Source organism: Hipposideros armiger, unplaced genomic scaffold, assembly GCF_001890085.2.
Source record: "Hipposideros armiger isolate ML-2016 unplaced genomic scaffold, ASM189008v1 scaffold_255, whole genome shotgun sequence".
Classification (NCBI taxonomy): Eukaryota; Metazoa; Chordata; class Mammalia; order Chiroptera; family Hipposideridae; genus Hipposideros; species Hipposideros armiger.
In genome coordinates, this window is record NW_017731605.1 from 227,700 (window position 1) to 244,116 (window position 16,417).

The 16,417-nt window shown below is 33.3% G+C and overlaps 1 protein-coding gene across 8 annotated transcripts in view; it reads left to right on the forward strand.

The window, feature by feature from the left end:
• Positions 1–16,417, forward strand: part of SS18 (SS18 subunit of BAF chromatin remodeling complex) — a 69,227-nt gene that overhangs the window by 43,042 nt on the left and 9,768 nt on the right. For 2 of the 8 annotated variants that reach the window (XM_019656165.1, XM_019656162.1), the window contains exons 6-11: positions 3,760–3,831; positions 3,994–4,161; positions 4,824–4,928; positions 7,785–7,877; positions 8,585–8,707; positions 10,881–11,014. In XM_019656165.1, the coding sequence (XP_019511710.1) occupies positions 3,760–3,831; positions 3,994–4,161; positions 4,824–4,928; positions 7,785–7,877; positions 8,585–8,707; positions 10,881–11,014 (695 nt within the window). The remainder of the gene's footprint in view (positions 1–3,759; positions 3,832–3,993; positions 4,162–4,823; positions 4,929–7,784; positions 7,878–8,584; positions 8,708–10,880; positions 11,015–16,417) is intronic. The other 6 variants (XM_019656166.1, XM_019656161.1, XM_019656160.1 and 3 more) reach the window with 6 other exon arrangements.

Consider the following 16,417-nt stretch of genomic DNA (forward strand, 5'->3'; position numbering starts at 1 on the left):
CAAAATCTTGCCCACAGTTGAAAATCACAGCTTTAAGAAATGGTTAATGTAAGGAACTACATATAAGAATGGTCTGCGTTACTAAAGAAAGAAATAACAATAACAAAAGCTATACTATTAATGTTTTAATACGTTTTAATATTCATGAGAATATCTCTCAAACTTTCATGTTATATAAAAGTTTATATCTCTTAATGAACTGTTACTCTTTTTACTATCTAAAACCTGTCATGGTTCTAGTTTTTCACTGATTGCTTGGAAACTCAGCTTGTACTAGTTATACAACGTGACTTGACTAAGCTTCTAGGATTTTCATCGTGACTTGGCTGTTCTTTTATCCTTGGTATTGTACCTAACGTCTTTTTATGAACTATTTAAAACTCTTGATGAGGACAGCTGTATGTTTTAGGTAAGTAAAGAATCCTATTCATTTTAAATGGCTATTTAAAAGGTATTGGGCTAGCTAATTGAGTTTGCTGGAATACAGAAATTTTTCTGTCTTGGAAGAAAACTGTTAGTAATACCTTCAAGTGAGAGCTGTAAATGGTTTATTTTGAGATTAAATGGTTAAGGAACAGGTAATAATATGTGCGCAGATGAAGAAATATGAATGAGAAAATAGGCTTGAAGATACACAGTTTCATAATCTTAATTCTTAAAACACAGATATAGGTGGGGTGAAGGAATTTTTGTATTTTAGGATTTTTATATTATAGTGATAATGTTATATAGAACTCTTTTCCTGGGGGATATTACATAGGAGAAGTCTGATTTGACTTTGGAGAGGAGGTACACATAGTGTTTAAGAGCATGGTTTTAGAGTTCTTACCATTTACTAGTTATGCAACTTTACGTAAGATTCTTAATGCTTGTAAGTGTTAAATTTTCTTACCTGTAAAGTCAGGTTGATAATAATACTACCTGTTTTGTAGGGTTTAGGGAGGATAAAAGACATAAAGCTCTTAGTGTAGTAAGTCTGGCCCATAATAAGTGCTCATTAACTGTTAACTGTCATTTTTAACCTTTATTTAAAATAATTCATAGATTAACGATTTACAGAGTTTTAGTGTATTGGTTTGCATCTGAAGGTGTGAATATATATATGCATATATGTATGTATGTATATGTATATAGAATTTTTAAAAATTACATAATTCTGAATTCTTTACAGATTAATTAAAACTTAATGTTAGTTAAAAAATTCTTCTGGTAACTTAAGATACAACTAAGTATTAACTGTTACATTGGAGCAAAGAATCCCAGTAATGTGAAATATGGTGATTTGGAAATATTTTACATGTGTTTCAGATATACAACGTTTCCATAGAATATCTGTTAGAGTTCAAAGTCAAAATGGAAAGAAATAATGTGGTGATGAACATTTGTTATTATATATGCCCTTTTAAAACACTTTTACTAAAACATTGTTGATAATTAAGATAGTAGTATCTTTGCATATGTAATATTACACTTTGTAGTGTGCACCTTAGCATCAAAATGATTAATGTACAAGATGAAGAATAACCTTTAAGCATATAGTAATGTGTGATGTTATTGTTTGTAGAAAATGGTTATAATAGACTCATTTGTAATCTTCACTGTGTAGTACAAATTTTTAGAACCTATTTTGGGGTAACCTTTTGAGATTGAGCTCTCTTATTTTCATTGGTATCTCAAGGGATAATACACATTTGCCACTGTAGCATATTTCATTATCATAAGGAAAATAATATGCTTCCTAAACAGTCAGGATTGAAGTCATAATTTTTTTTTAATAGATAAGTCTTCAAGGAAAAAGATGAAAAGCTTGTGTTTTAGCAGTGCTATCCTCCTCCATTCTCTGTGGTTTTAAGCTTGATCCTGAATGATGCTGAGGATGCTCAGAGGGAAAGAAGTGACGAAGAATAAAGGAAGGGTGGTAATTGAGCTCTTTGGGATTGGAACTGCTGACAGTCCCAAAAGATAAAGCACAAGTGCCCATGGTCTTTTCTATCTAGGGCCTACGCTAGAAATACTCCTCTACTTTAGAGCAATGCTTAGAATTTTGTTGTTATTGTATCCTTTTGGATTTCCCCCTGGCCATTATGTTTTTGCTTTCTTTATTTTTAATTTTGGTTCTAATACATATTATATGCCTTAGTGTTATAGTTACATTCTGTTAAGACAAGAGGTCGTTAATCAGTGTTGGAGAAGAAAGACACCTTCATTTACACAAATGCCCAATCATGCTGCTTATTAAATTATACATGCTAGTTTTCAATACTTCATTACATACAAAATATATTTTAAAAATTAATTTTTAGTTAAACTAGTTAGTGTTTTAGAACTTTTCTGTTGCATAATTTGCTTTTGAACTAAATTTGCTGTAGCGTGAGTAGAGGCAGTGAAGAATACTGGAATAAATATGTGCTTTGAAATCAGACTTGTGTTTGTCTTATTCCCACTTGATACCTATTAGCTGCAAAATCTTGATCTTTGGATTCCTTGGCTAAAACCTTAAAAACAGGATCCTTTCCTGTGGTAGTTGTTAATAGTTTACATGAAATAAATGTTCAAAGTATGTCTGGCAGTTAAGTGTATTTAATGTTAACTTCTTTTCCCCTCCACTCTCCACTGAGCCACCTTCTCCCAACTATTAAAGAGTTTATTTCCTTGTTGAAAGAAAAATCCCAGAGTAACCTTTGAAGGCAGATACTGGTGATAAAATTAGGAAGCAAAAGGAATTTGAAAGGTAGACCAGTAGAATGTGGATAGGAGAAAAAGAGGTCTGATAAAGTACTTCTATAGATAACACAGTTCTTCAAATTGGAAAAGAGTTGAATTCTTTGTTTACATTATTGCTGCTATTTTAGGTCAGTAATATATTTAAAGAAGTGAGTGTGTTTTGTTTTGAGTTTTTATTTAAATAAAGCTTTTAGTTCATCTGGGCAATTTTGCCAGTAAACTTTTCTAGGCTCTAGTCCTTTGCCTTTTGTACTTCTTAAATTGTCCTCAAGTCAGTAAAAGGGGAGTGTGTAGCTATTTAAATAGTAAACTGGGATGACTCATACATACTTCTGAGACAATAATGATTATAATGATGAACTCCCCATATCATAGCTTGGGCCAGTGAATCTTTGAGGAACTATTTAATAGTTTGCTGGTAACACAGAACTTGATGGCTATTGTTAATTATTTCATGTGATATATTTTTACTGTTCCCAATGTGATGCTATAGCAGTAGTAGTTTGGCTACTTAGGTATTGCTCACTTTGGAAACTAGTTCTGATTTCTGAGTGTATGGCATATTGCATTTCTCTGCCTAGGTGTTTTTGATTGTGTGTATGTTAGAACATATTAAGAAGCACTACCACCCTTTGATTTTAGGAAGACCTTTTTAGTTTATAAATCTTACAGTTGGAAAAGGAAAAGAACACCCTTTAAACTTTTGTCTAAAATGAAAGTTCAGGAAGTTCTGCAAACGTCTGTATATTTATACATGTTTGTGTAGTTTTCCCATTGTTATATAATGAGTGGCATTGAAAGGGGAAAAAATCGATATTCAAAAATTAGATTTCTTTCTCTTTGTTTGACTACAATTTGCTGTGTGATTTTTATGAAGTTTATTTTGTTTTGGTGTATTTTCTTGTGTGGCATAAGGATTCTGTCTTTTCTAGAAAGGTTGTACAGATAAATATTATATGATACATAATGAAAAATACATATTTTCAGGATGTTCATATATTGTATCTACTTTGTTTTTTTTTTTTAAATTATTAGAATCCTCCTCCAGTGGATTTCAAGTCACCTACCATGGATCTGTTGTTTCCCCTTGTTTGCAGATTACTTTAGGCATGTGGACTTTTAATTCAAAGATTTGTTTTTATTAACTTGAAGTCAGTTTTTATTACAATGAATTATATATTTTGGGGATTATATGATAAAAAATTTATTTCTTAAGTGTTAAAATTATATGTAAAAAAATCATGTGCATAATGTTTTTTCTGTTTTCAGGTCCAATGATGCATCAGCAGCCTCCTTCTCAACAATACAATATGCCACAGGGAGGTGGGCAGCATTACCAAGGCCAGCAGCCACCTATGGGAATGATGGGTCAAGTTAACCAAGGCAATCATATGATGGGTCAGAGACAGATTCCTCCCTATAGACCACCTCAACAGGGTAAGGTTCCCTTTGGAATATTTCCTGCTTAGTATAAATGACAGTAGTTGAAAGACTTTACATTCTAATAAACTTTTTATCTAGCCAGAGTCAGGGCTTTTCTCAAAAAAAAAATTTTTTTTTAAATTACATTTTTTCCCCTAAAAGGTAGTAGATACAGTAAGTACAAAGGGCTATGGATTGGATAGGAACTACTTGGTATACAGCTTTTTAAATTCTTTTCTGGGAAAAGGTTACATCATAAAATTTTATATCGAAGGCTTATTTACAGCAGAAAATACTGTTTTATTTTTGAGAAGTTACTAAATATATGGTAGAAACAAACATGAATTTATTTCAAACTGCTCTAATATCAAAATAAAAAGAATTAATTTTCTACCAGTTTAACCCTCTTTATAGTAAGTTAGTGTTTGTTTTTTGGAGTTGATATTGTTTGATATTGCATGTATAGTCTTAACATTAATTTTCGTGAAATGCGGTGTGTGGTGTTGGCTGTTTATGTATGTATGTGTATGAGAATAGTTAAAAGTATATGAAATGCCAAAGCATGGGAGGGGAATCGTCAGCTAAGAAATAATCTCTCATAACATCAAATTAAAACGAAAGTCTTTGATGACCTAGAGAACAAATTGTTTACATCTTGACTGGTTGTGGTTTTTCAGGCCCACCACAGCAGTACTCAGGCCAGGAAGACTATTATGGGGACCAATACAGTCATGGTGGACAAGGTCCTCCAGAAGGCATGAACCAGCAATATTACCCTGATGGTAATCTCTCCTACTGTTAACTTTCCCATTTTCTGTCCCTGCCCAATATTGATGTAGATAGCCATTCAAAACATTTTAATGTGGATGAAGAAACTAACACTATGTTTCTTCTAAATTTAGAACACTTCAGTAATCTAAAGCACCAATGATAGCATTAGTTTATAATCTATTTCAAAATATATTTTGTTTAGTATTCCATATTAGTACCATCAGGAATCACATTCTGTTATTGGAACCCTTTATTATATAAAAGAGGATCCTTTCATATTTGGAATTGTTCGTTTGAACCAATGCCAGTGTTTTCTGATTTACTCTTTTAAATAACAGCTTTATTGTGATGATTCACATACCGTAAAGTTCACCTATTGGTTTACTTTTATGCACTGTATAAATACGTAGAATTTCTTGAGTTTTTTCCTCATGTTTTCATCATTTTAGTTAATGTTGCATACTTCTTAAAGAACGATGTTTTATATACATTAGCATTTGATTTGAGAAAAATTTGGAGGCTGTATTAGATCCGTAATATAGTTGTACATAGAGTTAATAGAACAGAAAAAGTATTTGGAAACCAGACTTTAATTTTAGTGATTTAGTGTAATGGTATATATTTTTAGTAGGAAGGTGGCTTGTGAAAAAGGGATTGTAAAGATGCACCTGCTTAGTAACAATCCAAGTACCCAAGTAGGCTTTCACTGTATGGTTTCAGGTCTTTCAGTTTTTCTGTATGTTTGAAAAATTTATAATAAAATGGTGAAGAAAAAAACAATCCACACATATGAAACTGACAAATTAGACGTGGTTAGTCACTTTACAAAATGATTGTTATTAAAGGATTTGCCAAAGTCTTCGTTTATATAGTAAGCTTTCTTGGTGTATTTAAGGTAAACCACTTAACAGAGAAACTTGGGGAAACTAAGAATTTAAAGCTAAAGTGTTGGGACCATTGATTAGAAACTAATGTTAGCTAGCAAGAACATATAATTTGGTATATTTAAAAAATTATTTTGCCTGCCATTTGTAATTAATGTATAAAGCTAAAGGTACATCACTATAAGGACACTGGTTTTACTGTAGAGGCTCTGCCTATAGAAGCAGAGCAAACACCTACAGAATTTTGCATACAATAAATGTTAGTGATAGTGATGATATGTATGGATAATTCTGGTTAGAAATGACTTGCTATTTTATCTCAGGTTTTACTGTCCTGTATTATTCAGAATGGTGGGCTTTTTTTCACATGTAGACATTGTATTAAGATTTTTTAAAAAATGAAAAACCATTAAGTTTATAGACTAGGTATTTTTAAAAGGTGAAATTGTTAAATTTTATATATTAGGAAGTCTGTTGAATATAAATGATTGGTTTAATTTTTAAAATACGTTTTAAGTAATTGGTTGAATTTGACACTGATAGTTTGGTCTGATTATTTCCTGAAATGTGAAATTTGTATTGTTATAAATAAGATTTTTAAAATTTAAAATAGATAGATATGTAATTTTCGTAAATATCAGAACTTTAAGGTTACTATAAATAAGTCATCTTAACTACAGCAGGGGATTTAAAAATTTAAATGGTATCATTTTTGCACAGGTGTCTGTTAATATTTGACATTTACATAGAGTATTTATAACATTTATAACAATAATTAATATTCTTAGACAGCATTGAATATTTTCTTACTATGTTTAGATATTTTGCCCATAAATATGTAGATTAGGAGTTGGCAAACTTTTTTCTATAAAGGGCCGGAGAGTAAATAAAAGGGCCGGAGAGTAAATATTTTAGTCTTTGTGTGCTGTATGATCTTGGTCTCAACTACTGAACTCTTGTAGTATGAAAACAGCTATAGAAAATACAAGTGGGCATGACTGTGTTCCAGTAAAACCTTATTTACAAAACTAGGCCACTGGCCGTATTTAGACTGCAGACCACAATTTGCCAACCCTTAATGTAGATATTTATGAGATGGTTTGGGAACATTGGAATACTAGAGCACTGAGTATAACTATAACATGTATTCATAACTGTATTCCTCCTTCCTTAATTAGGCATTCTTCTAAAATGTAGTTCAGATTTTAGCTAACCAAAAGGTTGTTTCCTACATTTTCTTTGTGCAATTTAGTTAAAAGGATTAGAATATTGATTTTTCATTGAACTATAGTCATCTTGTAGGTGAAATTTATCATGTCTTAAAACTAAAGCTGTATGTACTCTAGCACTTAACACAATATTAATTTTATGAAGGTGTTTGTATATATTACTCTAGAAATATTAAAGGCTTCTAGAATGGCAGCATTAAGCAATATATTTTTGCATCTGAAAATATTTTGAGATACATATATTTTATTTAAGTAAATAGAATGTGAAAAATTTGTTTCAGTTTTTTTCAGGGGAAAAAAACTTATGGAGTTCTTTTATATTTTGCATTGTTTAGCATATGCTGTGGAATTGGCGACCAGCTGAACAGGTGTTTGAGAAAATATGATAACTGCTTCCTTTGTTCATTCTAATTTGATTCGTTATTTACATGTAAAAGGCCTAAATACTTTCATTCTCTTTAAAAAAAATGGAAGATAAAGTTTTTTTTCCCTCCTCTCGATGAGGATTATCAGAGTTAAGTCTAAGTGTAATGTTTCTAAAGCTATTGTTTTTTTGCTTTAAAAAAATTTGCACGTTATCTCGATATGGAAACAGTCACATTGGTAAATATTTGGCTAATGCAATTGAAATTATTTTTTATGTATTTCCATTTCTTTTTCTTTTTTTCAGTTTTATCTGAAAGTTTAAATATATTTAGGGTTTTCACTCAGTGGCCATTAACTTTTCTTCCTGTCTCTTGTCGAATTGATGTAGGTCATAATGATTACGGTTATCAGCAACCGTCGTATCCTGAACAAGGCTACGATAGGCCTTATGAGGATTCCTCACAACATTACTACGAAGGAGGTATCTATATACCTTCACACACATACACATATATATCCCCTTCTAAAGGAACGAAAATTCTTGCATAAGACAACTTCTACCCATGCAAAGCTCTTGTAGAATAATAGTTTGCTGGCTGTCTTGAAAGTTACAGGGACCCCAGAACAATAAAAATAATTTCCTTACAAATATTTAAAATGTATAACCATGACTTGCCATTTCTAACAACAATAAAAAGACTAAAACATTTAAAAATAATTTTTTCCTCAGTGGAAATTTTCTATTTGAACATAAATCCATCGATCCAATTTTTTTTTCTTGTGTGTGTTTACATATGTATAATTTCACATAAAAGTATAGTGCCATTAGGAAACAGCTTGCTGATTTTGTGTAGCTAGTGTGTGCTCTTGTAGCTGTCTTTAATTTTGTCTTTTTTATTTTATTTAGCATAGTCATGATCTTATGACTGTGATGTTCCAGTAAATGTAATGCTCGTATGGCAGAGACGCTGAAAATGCTGCAGTTCAACCTTGCAAAATTGGCTTTAACTGCAGTTTGTTTGGCCGAAATCCTTCTGTTTGGTTTGAGTTTTTTCTTTGTTTTGTTAACTTTTAAAAATCAATATGGCATTTTATTTTGTTCTTGTGTTGTTGGCTATGCATCTTAGAGAAAAAATTTAATTAAGCAAACTTCTCAGTTTTTATTTCTCTTCTGCAATTATCCTGTAGGAAATTCACAGTATGGCCAACAGCAAGATGCCTACCAAGGACCACCTCCTCAACAGGGATATCCACCCCAGCAGCAGCAGTACCCAGGGCAGCAGGGCTATCCAGGACAGCAGCAGGGCTACGGTAATAGCTTACTGCAGTTTATTTTTGTCCCTCCAAAACATGATGATTAATGTTTTGAAATATGAAAGTAGATGTTTATCATTTCTGAAAATTCACAATTTTAGCTTCTTCTATTAGGGTGTTTATTTAAAATGTTCTTAGATAAACTATGAATCAGTCTAAAAAGAAACAAACTAGAGATGGTTCACTGACCAAAGGTATGCCATATAGTCATATAAAAGACAAGAAATATGAATTCTTAAACCTATTTGGCATTGATGACAAGCCAGTACTTTTNTTACAAACCATATCTACAAAATCCACTTAGCAAATTTGTTTTTAAAGCTAGTGACTATTACTACGAAAAGTAAGGTTGATTTTTAAAGTAACAATGTGATCGATCTATTCAGAATGTGTAAAGAAAATGTTTTTTTCATTCTCTAGTTAAATAGCATTCACATCCACAGGGGGATATATTTAATGCAGCCGTGTATCTTACAGAGTTTCGGGGAATTTTAGCTATATTTTCCTATTATATGCTCACTATCGTATCTACTAGCTGGATATCTGACTTTAAATAACTTTATTAGATAAGGAATGGGAAATGATAAGGACCTGATATCTCAGTCTTAAATTTCAGGCTACTATAACTACTTTAGATATAGGAAAATATAGTTTTAATGAAAGAAACGTAGGTGTTTATTAATCTCACATCATCTCTTGCTAACATGGTCTCTTTTTTACATCAGTAATACCTTATTAGTTTTACTCATTGATTTAAGCTCTGCTATTACCATGGCATCTCTCTCTACTTGTGATAGCAAATCTAAGAACCAGGATCAGGTCGAAATTCTCGTACCTTCAACATATGCATTGAAATTCAGTCAGATACTGGGAGTCAGGCATTGTCCCCAAAATGATAAGGTCTGGTTCCCTAATTCCAGATATGACTTTAGGAATATTCCATGGATTTCTTGTTTTTACAAAGAGACTTTCTTGCTTTTCTCAAATTGTATTTCCATTTAATGACCATTGAATATTTGTACTTTGACTAAATAGAGTATTCTGGTTCTATTCTATTTTCATAGAAACAAATACGTGGCTAAATCAGGTAAATTTACTGATTTAAGAGAAGTATTATTTTCAATGGAAAGAGAATAAAAAAAGTTAAGTTTAAGTTAAAAAAGTTTGGTTTAAGTAGCTAAATGCTGTTTTGTTAGACATCAGGAATCCTAAAGAAGTTCCCATTTTGCTTATCCATAGATTTCAGTTATCAAATTTTGTTCTAGAGTTTTAATAATTGAATGTATAATAATTAAATAAATAAATAAAATACTAGACTGATGGAATTTATTTAACCTTGATATTTATTGTTCTCTTTTGGCACTTTCCTCTGCAGTCAATTTTTTTTATGGTGGGTTTGAGGCTGTGATAGAAAACATAAGTATCAAAGCTTTTCAGCTTATGCTTTGTAAAACATGCTTTATAATAGACAATAATAGAGTTTATGGAATAGATGTGTTTGTTTGGCAAGCCAAATTAGTCCTTTGCCATCTCTGAAATTTGAAATACTGTAATTTATTTTTATGGATTAAGTATTAAAGGTGATTGGTACACAGAGAGTAACTTTTGAATCAAGTTTTTCCACGTGCAACCTGTGGCTTTTAAAGCCTTCTTTAGTTTCGGCTTGAAAATAATGTGATAATTTTGTCAATCATTCTTTTGGTGATTGCAAGTGTAAGTCTAGAGTCATACAGCAGTAAATATCATTGGTTCCCCAACTTCATTCAGAAATTGTTTCAGTATTTTAATTTGAACCTGCTTAATGCCTTTTCTTTTACTTCTTGGTTATACTGGTTAACTTAGTAGAGGCATAGGTGAATTTTCATAATATGGAGTTAACCTGCCTTACAACTCCTGAATCTTTTACTCATTTTGACATGTAAATTTTTAATGGCTAATGCATAACAGTAGTTACACTGAATCAAAGCATGTGGTACTTGGTGGTATCTTTTACAACATTCTCACTCTTAACCTTTGGAATTTATTTCAGAAAGAGTTTGAGAAATACAAGATACCAAACCATCCTTTTTATTTCAGATATAAAAATATAACATCTAGTTTTAAACTCTTTCTAGAGTTCTAGGAACTTATATTTTTATCTGGGCTCTTGTTTATGTTAATTACTTTGCAGGTCCTTCACAGGGTGGTCCAGGTCCTCAGTATCCTAACTACCCACAGGGACAAGGTCAGCAGTATGGGGGGTATAGACCAACACAGCCTGGACCACCACAGCCACCACAGCAGAGGCCTTACGGATATGACCAGGTAAGTTATTTGGCCAACTCTGTGATTGCCCCCATTGTTTGTTCATTTTTGATTAGGCTTAATATTTTTCACTTGAAGGCTCATTTTCCCCTCCTCCTGTTCATAATATATGACTTAACAACAAGAATATTTACTTTTAAGGCTTTTTCATAGATTGCTAGCATAGTGGATCATAATTACTGTAACATATAAAACGTGTCTTATCTCTAGGTACCAGCATTCATTCATAGTCACTCATTCATATTTCATATTCATTCATGCCCTGTCTCATCTTTACCACCAGGCATACTTCTCTTAGTTATTCCAAACATCATTCCTTGTTCTAAAGCCCCTAATTTCTCTGATCTCCCTTATGCTTATTGCTGAAGACTATGCATTGACCTACTGAGATGTGGAGTCCATCTGTGTCAGTGCTCTTATTAGCTCTTCTCTTCACTTTAGCATATCCGCTATACGTCTTTCACCTCCATGATATCCCTTCTTTTAAATTCATATTTACCACCTGTCTCTGTTGCCTCCTTTCATACACATACCCATTTTCTCAAGTCTTAATAATCTTTCTTCCCTGTTATTTTTCCTTCTACCTTCAGTATGTACACATGTGCCTCATCCTAAGACAACTGTATTCTCTTGAATCCAGTGTTTAATTAAGTTCTTTCTTTTCAGCAGTAAACTTTTCAGAATTAATAATCTGTGCCACAGTCATTGTTTTGTGAATCTTCTCATACATACTCTTTAATGGAAATGACTTATGTTGGCAATTTCTTTAGATTGATGTTAGATTTGTCTAATGACTTTTCTGGTGAGGGTAATCTGGTCTGTTCACCATTTAAGCTACCTAAAGGAGGTTATTTTTTTGTAAGGTAGGGTTCCAGGGCCAGTGTAGGATGATCTGGTTTGAGGAACAACTCACACAGTGCTACCGTATTTCCCCATGTATAAGACGTACCCTTTTTCGAAAAATTTGGGATCTAAAAACTGGATGGGTTTTATACAGTGGTAGATTTTTTTCACTTGCATTTTCCACTTTTTTCATGCTTGTTTTTGTGCTCATTGTTGTAGAGTTTTTTACTTGCATTTCCCGCTTTTTCGCGCTTATCTTTGCGCTCATTGTTTTGCACTTGTTACCAGTATATTACGGTAGGTTACATTTTGCCATGTTCTGCCCAGAAATGGCTCAGAAAAGATTTTTGTACAGTGCTGAATTCAAGTTAAAAGTGATCCAGTTTGCAAAAGTGAATGGAAATCGTGCTGCTGAACCTAAGTTTGGTGGTCCTCCAACTGAGAAAACAATCCGAGACTGGCTACAGGAAGAAGAAACCCTACTGAAAACGCCATGGCAAAAGAAGGTCATGAGAGGCAATATATGAAGACAGTGATTCGTCATCAGACACAGATGAGGACAAGATAATGGTTGGGAGTTTTTTTTGTTTTTTTTTTAGCTGAGCCATCCTGTTGGCAGCTCAGTGGCAGCTCAGCTCGGGCCGGGCATCGAACCGCTGTTGCTCAGAGCTCAAACTCTTGAATGAGCTCTTAACCAACTGAGCCACTTGTCCGGCTCTGGTTGGGAGTTTTGACAGTGATAAGGAATTGTATGAATTTTATGATGACTAAAACTTGAGTTCAATAACTTTATGTAATACATTTGTCTTCAAATTTCGGGCCCCAAAATTAAGGTGCATCTTATACATGGGAGCATCTTATACATGGGGAAATAGGGTAATTAGAAATTGTGACTTGAGCAATCCTTTTATCAACATTCTCTTAAGCCTATAATCCCTTGTACTGACACTTTCTATCTAAGTGATAAACAGTAACAGAGATGAGAGACTTAAACTAAAAGGGTAAGAAGGACAGATGACTAATATTTAAAAAAAAACAAACAGAAGAACTAACAGGATTAGGCAAAGGATTTATCTAAATTTTAAAAGTAAAATAAGTCTTGGCTAGTGAGTAAAGGCAAGATTCTTGAGCAGATAAAATTTAGGCTCATAAGTTAACTTTTTAAAAAGTGAGATTTTGGTCATTAATTCCCTCACTCAACAAGTATTTATTTATTAATTTTTCTATGTGTGCTGAACACTATATGAGTAAAACAGCCATAGTCCCTGTGACTCGTGGAGCAACTGTCTTCATTTTGACTTCTCTTTAACATTTGGCACATGTTCCTATTTTCATTCTTTAGGGTCTCCTATGTTACTGTACTTTTTTGTTCCTTTTACATTTCCTGTGATTCCTTTATGACTGTCTTTTACGCAAATATCAGTAGATGACTCAGTGTTTTCTTACTCTCTTTATTTACCCTGTCTTATATTTTCGACATTCTTAGCTCATCCTCCCAACCCAATTTCAGCCCCATTTTTCCACCTGTGTACAGAACATTTCTCTTTGGGTGTCTTGCCATGTTCCTCAACTTCAGCATGTGTGGCATAAACTAACCATTTTCTCTCTAAATCAACATATTTCTAAATCCCCTAAATTTAACATCATTAAATTGAGAGAGAAAGCCTTATTAAGGGACTGCTGTTTCTCTGTCAGTCTTTCCCATCTCAGTAAAGAGCAGCTCTATTCTTACAGTTCCTCAGGATAAAAACCTGAGTCATCCTTGACACCCCCCCCCCCTTTTTTGCTAATCAAACTTCTCCTCAACAGGCAAATCTCATCATCTCGTCCTTCAAATATATCCAGTATCTAGCCATTTTTTACAACCTCCTGCTCTTATCTTAAGCAAAGTCACACCTGTCACTCTCCAGGACTGGTACAGCAATATCCCCCCTGGTCTTCCTGCTTTTATCCTGGCTCCACTACAGGATACTCCATATAGGACCCAGAGTGATCTTTTAAAAACATTGGTCAGATCATGCCACCCCTCTGGCTCAAAACCCTGTGGTGACTTCAGTCTCACTCAGAGTGAAAGCCAGACCTTATAATGGCCTACAAAGCCCTACATGACTTGTGTCACCACCTTCTACCCTACCACGTCATCTCTCTGTTTATATCCCAACTCCTCACTGCCCTCATTCACTCTGCTTCAGTCACACTGGCATGCATGCAAGCATGTTTGTACCTTAGTACTTTCATATTTTCTGCTCTTCTTGAAATTCTTTCCTTTGTACCTGCAATGCTTGCTTCCTCACTTTCTTCAAATCTGTGCTCTGAAATGTCACCATATCATATATCAATGAGTCCTTCACTATTTATCTAAAATAGTAACACCCTCCACTGCCTCGCTCTTATTTCCTTACCCTTCTTAATATGTATATTTAAATAGCTTTATTAAAGTATAATTGACATACAGTAAACTGCACCTATTTTAAAAGTGTACAATTCTATATATTTCAACATGTGTATATACTTGTGAAGCCATCATCAAAATCAAAATAATGAAATTCCATCATTCTCAAAAGTTTTCCTGTGTCCCTTTGAAATTTTTCCCCTCACCACTAAACCTTCCCTAGACAACCACTAATCTACTTTCTTACACTATAGATTAGTTAACGTTTCTCAGAATTTTATATAAATGGAATCATGTAGTATGTTCTGTTTTTTTTGTTTTGCTTTAAGTCAGCATAATTATTTTGATGTTTATTCTTACTGAATGTATCAATGATTTCTTGTTAATTGCTGAACAGTGTTCCATTGTTATATGGATATACCACTATTTGTTTATCCTTTGAACTGTAAATGGAAGTTTGGGTTTCCAGTATGGGGCTTTTACAGATTAAAGTACTATGAACATTTATGTATAAATCTGAGGACATATGTTTTCATTTTTCTTGGATAAATACCTAAGAGTAGAAAGGCTGGATCATATGGTAGGTGTATGTTTAATTTGTTAAGAAGCTGCCAAATTGTTTTCCAACTAGACTGTACCATTTTACATTTCCACTACCAGTGTTGAGAGCTTCAGTTCTCCCTGTCCTTACCAACACTTGGTATATTATAGTCAGCCTTTTTATTTTACCTATTCTAATACATACATAGTGATATTTCATTGTACTTTTAATTTGCATGTCCCAAGGACTAATGATATTAACCATCTTCTCATGTATTTTCTATCTATGTATTATCTTCTCTGAACTTCAAATCTTTTTTGCTCCTGTTTAAATTTGGTTCTTTAGTTTTTACTGTTGAGTATTGAGACCTTTATACTACATAAAAGTTCTTTATCAGATCTATGATATGCAGATTTTTATTTATTTATTTTTTTTGCAAATAAATTCCATGGTTCATTTTATAATTTTCTTAACAGTATCTTTTGAAGGGAGGAACTTTAAAATGTTGAAGTCCAGTTTGTAAAGTTTTTCTTTTGTGGGTATAGAATTTTAGGTTGAGTTCCCCCCACTTCAGCACTTAAAAGCTGTGACTCCATTGTTTTCTTGTTTTCTCACTTATATTTTCCAAGGAGACATCTGCTGTCATTTTTATCTTCTCTGGTAGTTAGTGTATCTTGTTTTTTTTCCCTCACTGCTTTTAAGATTTTTCTTTTATCAAATTATTTAACTGAAAACAAATTTCCCTTGCTCAAATTGTGTTCAGTAATTTGATTAGACATGCCTTGGTGTAGAATTCTTCATTTTTCTTATGCATGGCATTTGTGTGGCTTCTGGGATTTGTGGCTTTATAGTTTTCATCAAATTTGGAAAAATTCTGACTAAATATTTTTTCTGTCTCTATCTCTATTCCTCTTTCTCTCCTCTCCAGACTTCAGTTACATGTATATTTGTCTGCTTAAAGTTGTGCTATAGTGATTCTTTATGCATCAAAAAATTTTTTTTCCTTTATGTTTTATTTTAGCTAGTTTCTGTTGTTATGTCTTGCAGTTCACTAATCTTGTTCATTATCGAAACTGCTTTTAATCCAATTCCAGGCAGTTTCATCACAGACATATTTTTCATCTTTAGAAGTTAGATTTAGGTCTTTTTTTATATCTTCCATGTCTCTGCCTAAATTCTTGAACATACAGAAGACAAGTATGATAACTGTTTTGATATCTTTTCTGTTAATTTAACATCTGGGTCAGCTTTGATTGGCTGCCTGGTTTTTTTTTTCTTTTTAAAGATTTTATTGGAGAATTGGGGGAGGGTAACAGACAAGTTGCTGTCCTTTTGTTTTTCAGTCTAGTTGTGGAGGACATTGCTTCACTGGCCCATGTTGGTATTATCATTGCGCTCCTCGCTGGTGTTGCAATCGCTTGCCAGCCATTGGACAGCGGCTCATGGCCGCTCATGAAAGGCCACTCCCGCTGCCAGACAGCCCCACTGCAGCCTACGCTGTTGCCGGCGACTCACGGCAGCCCAGCTCCAGATCGAGCTGTTGTTCACCATCTTTGCTGTGGAGGGCACAGTGTTACTGGCCCTCATGTGGGATTCGAAATGGGGCCCTGTTGCTCAGAGCTGGCGT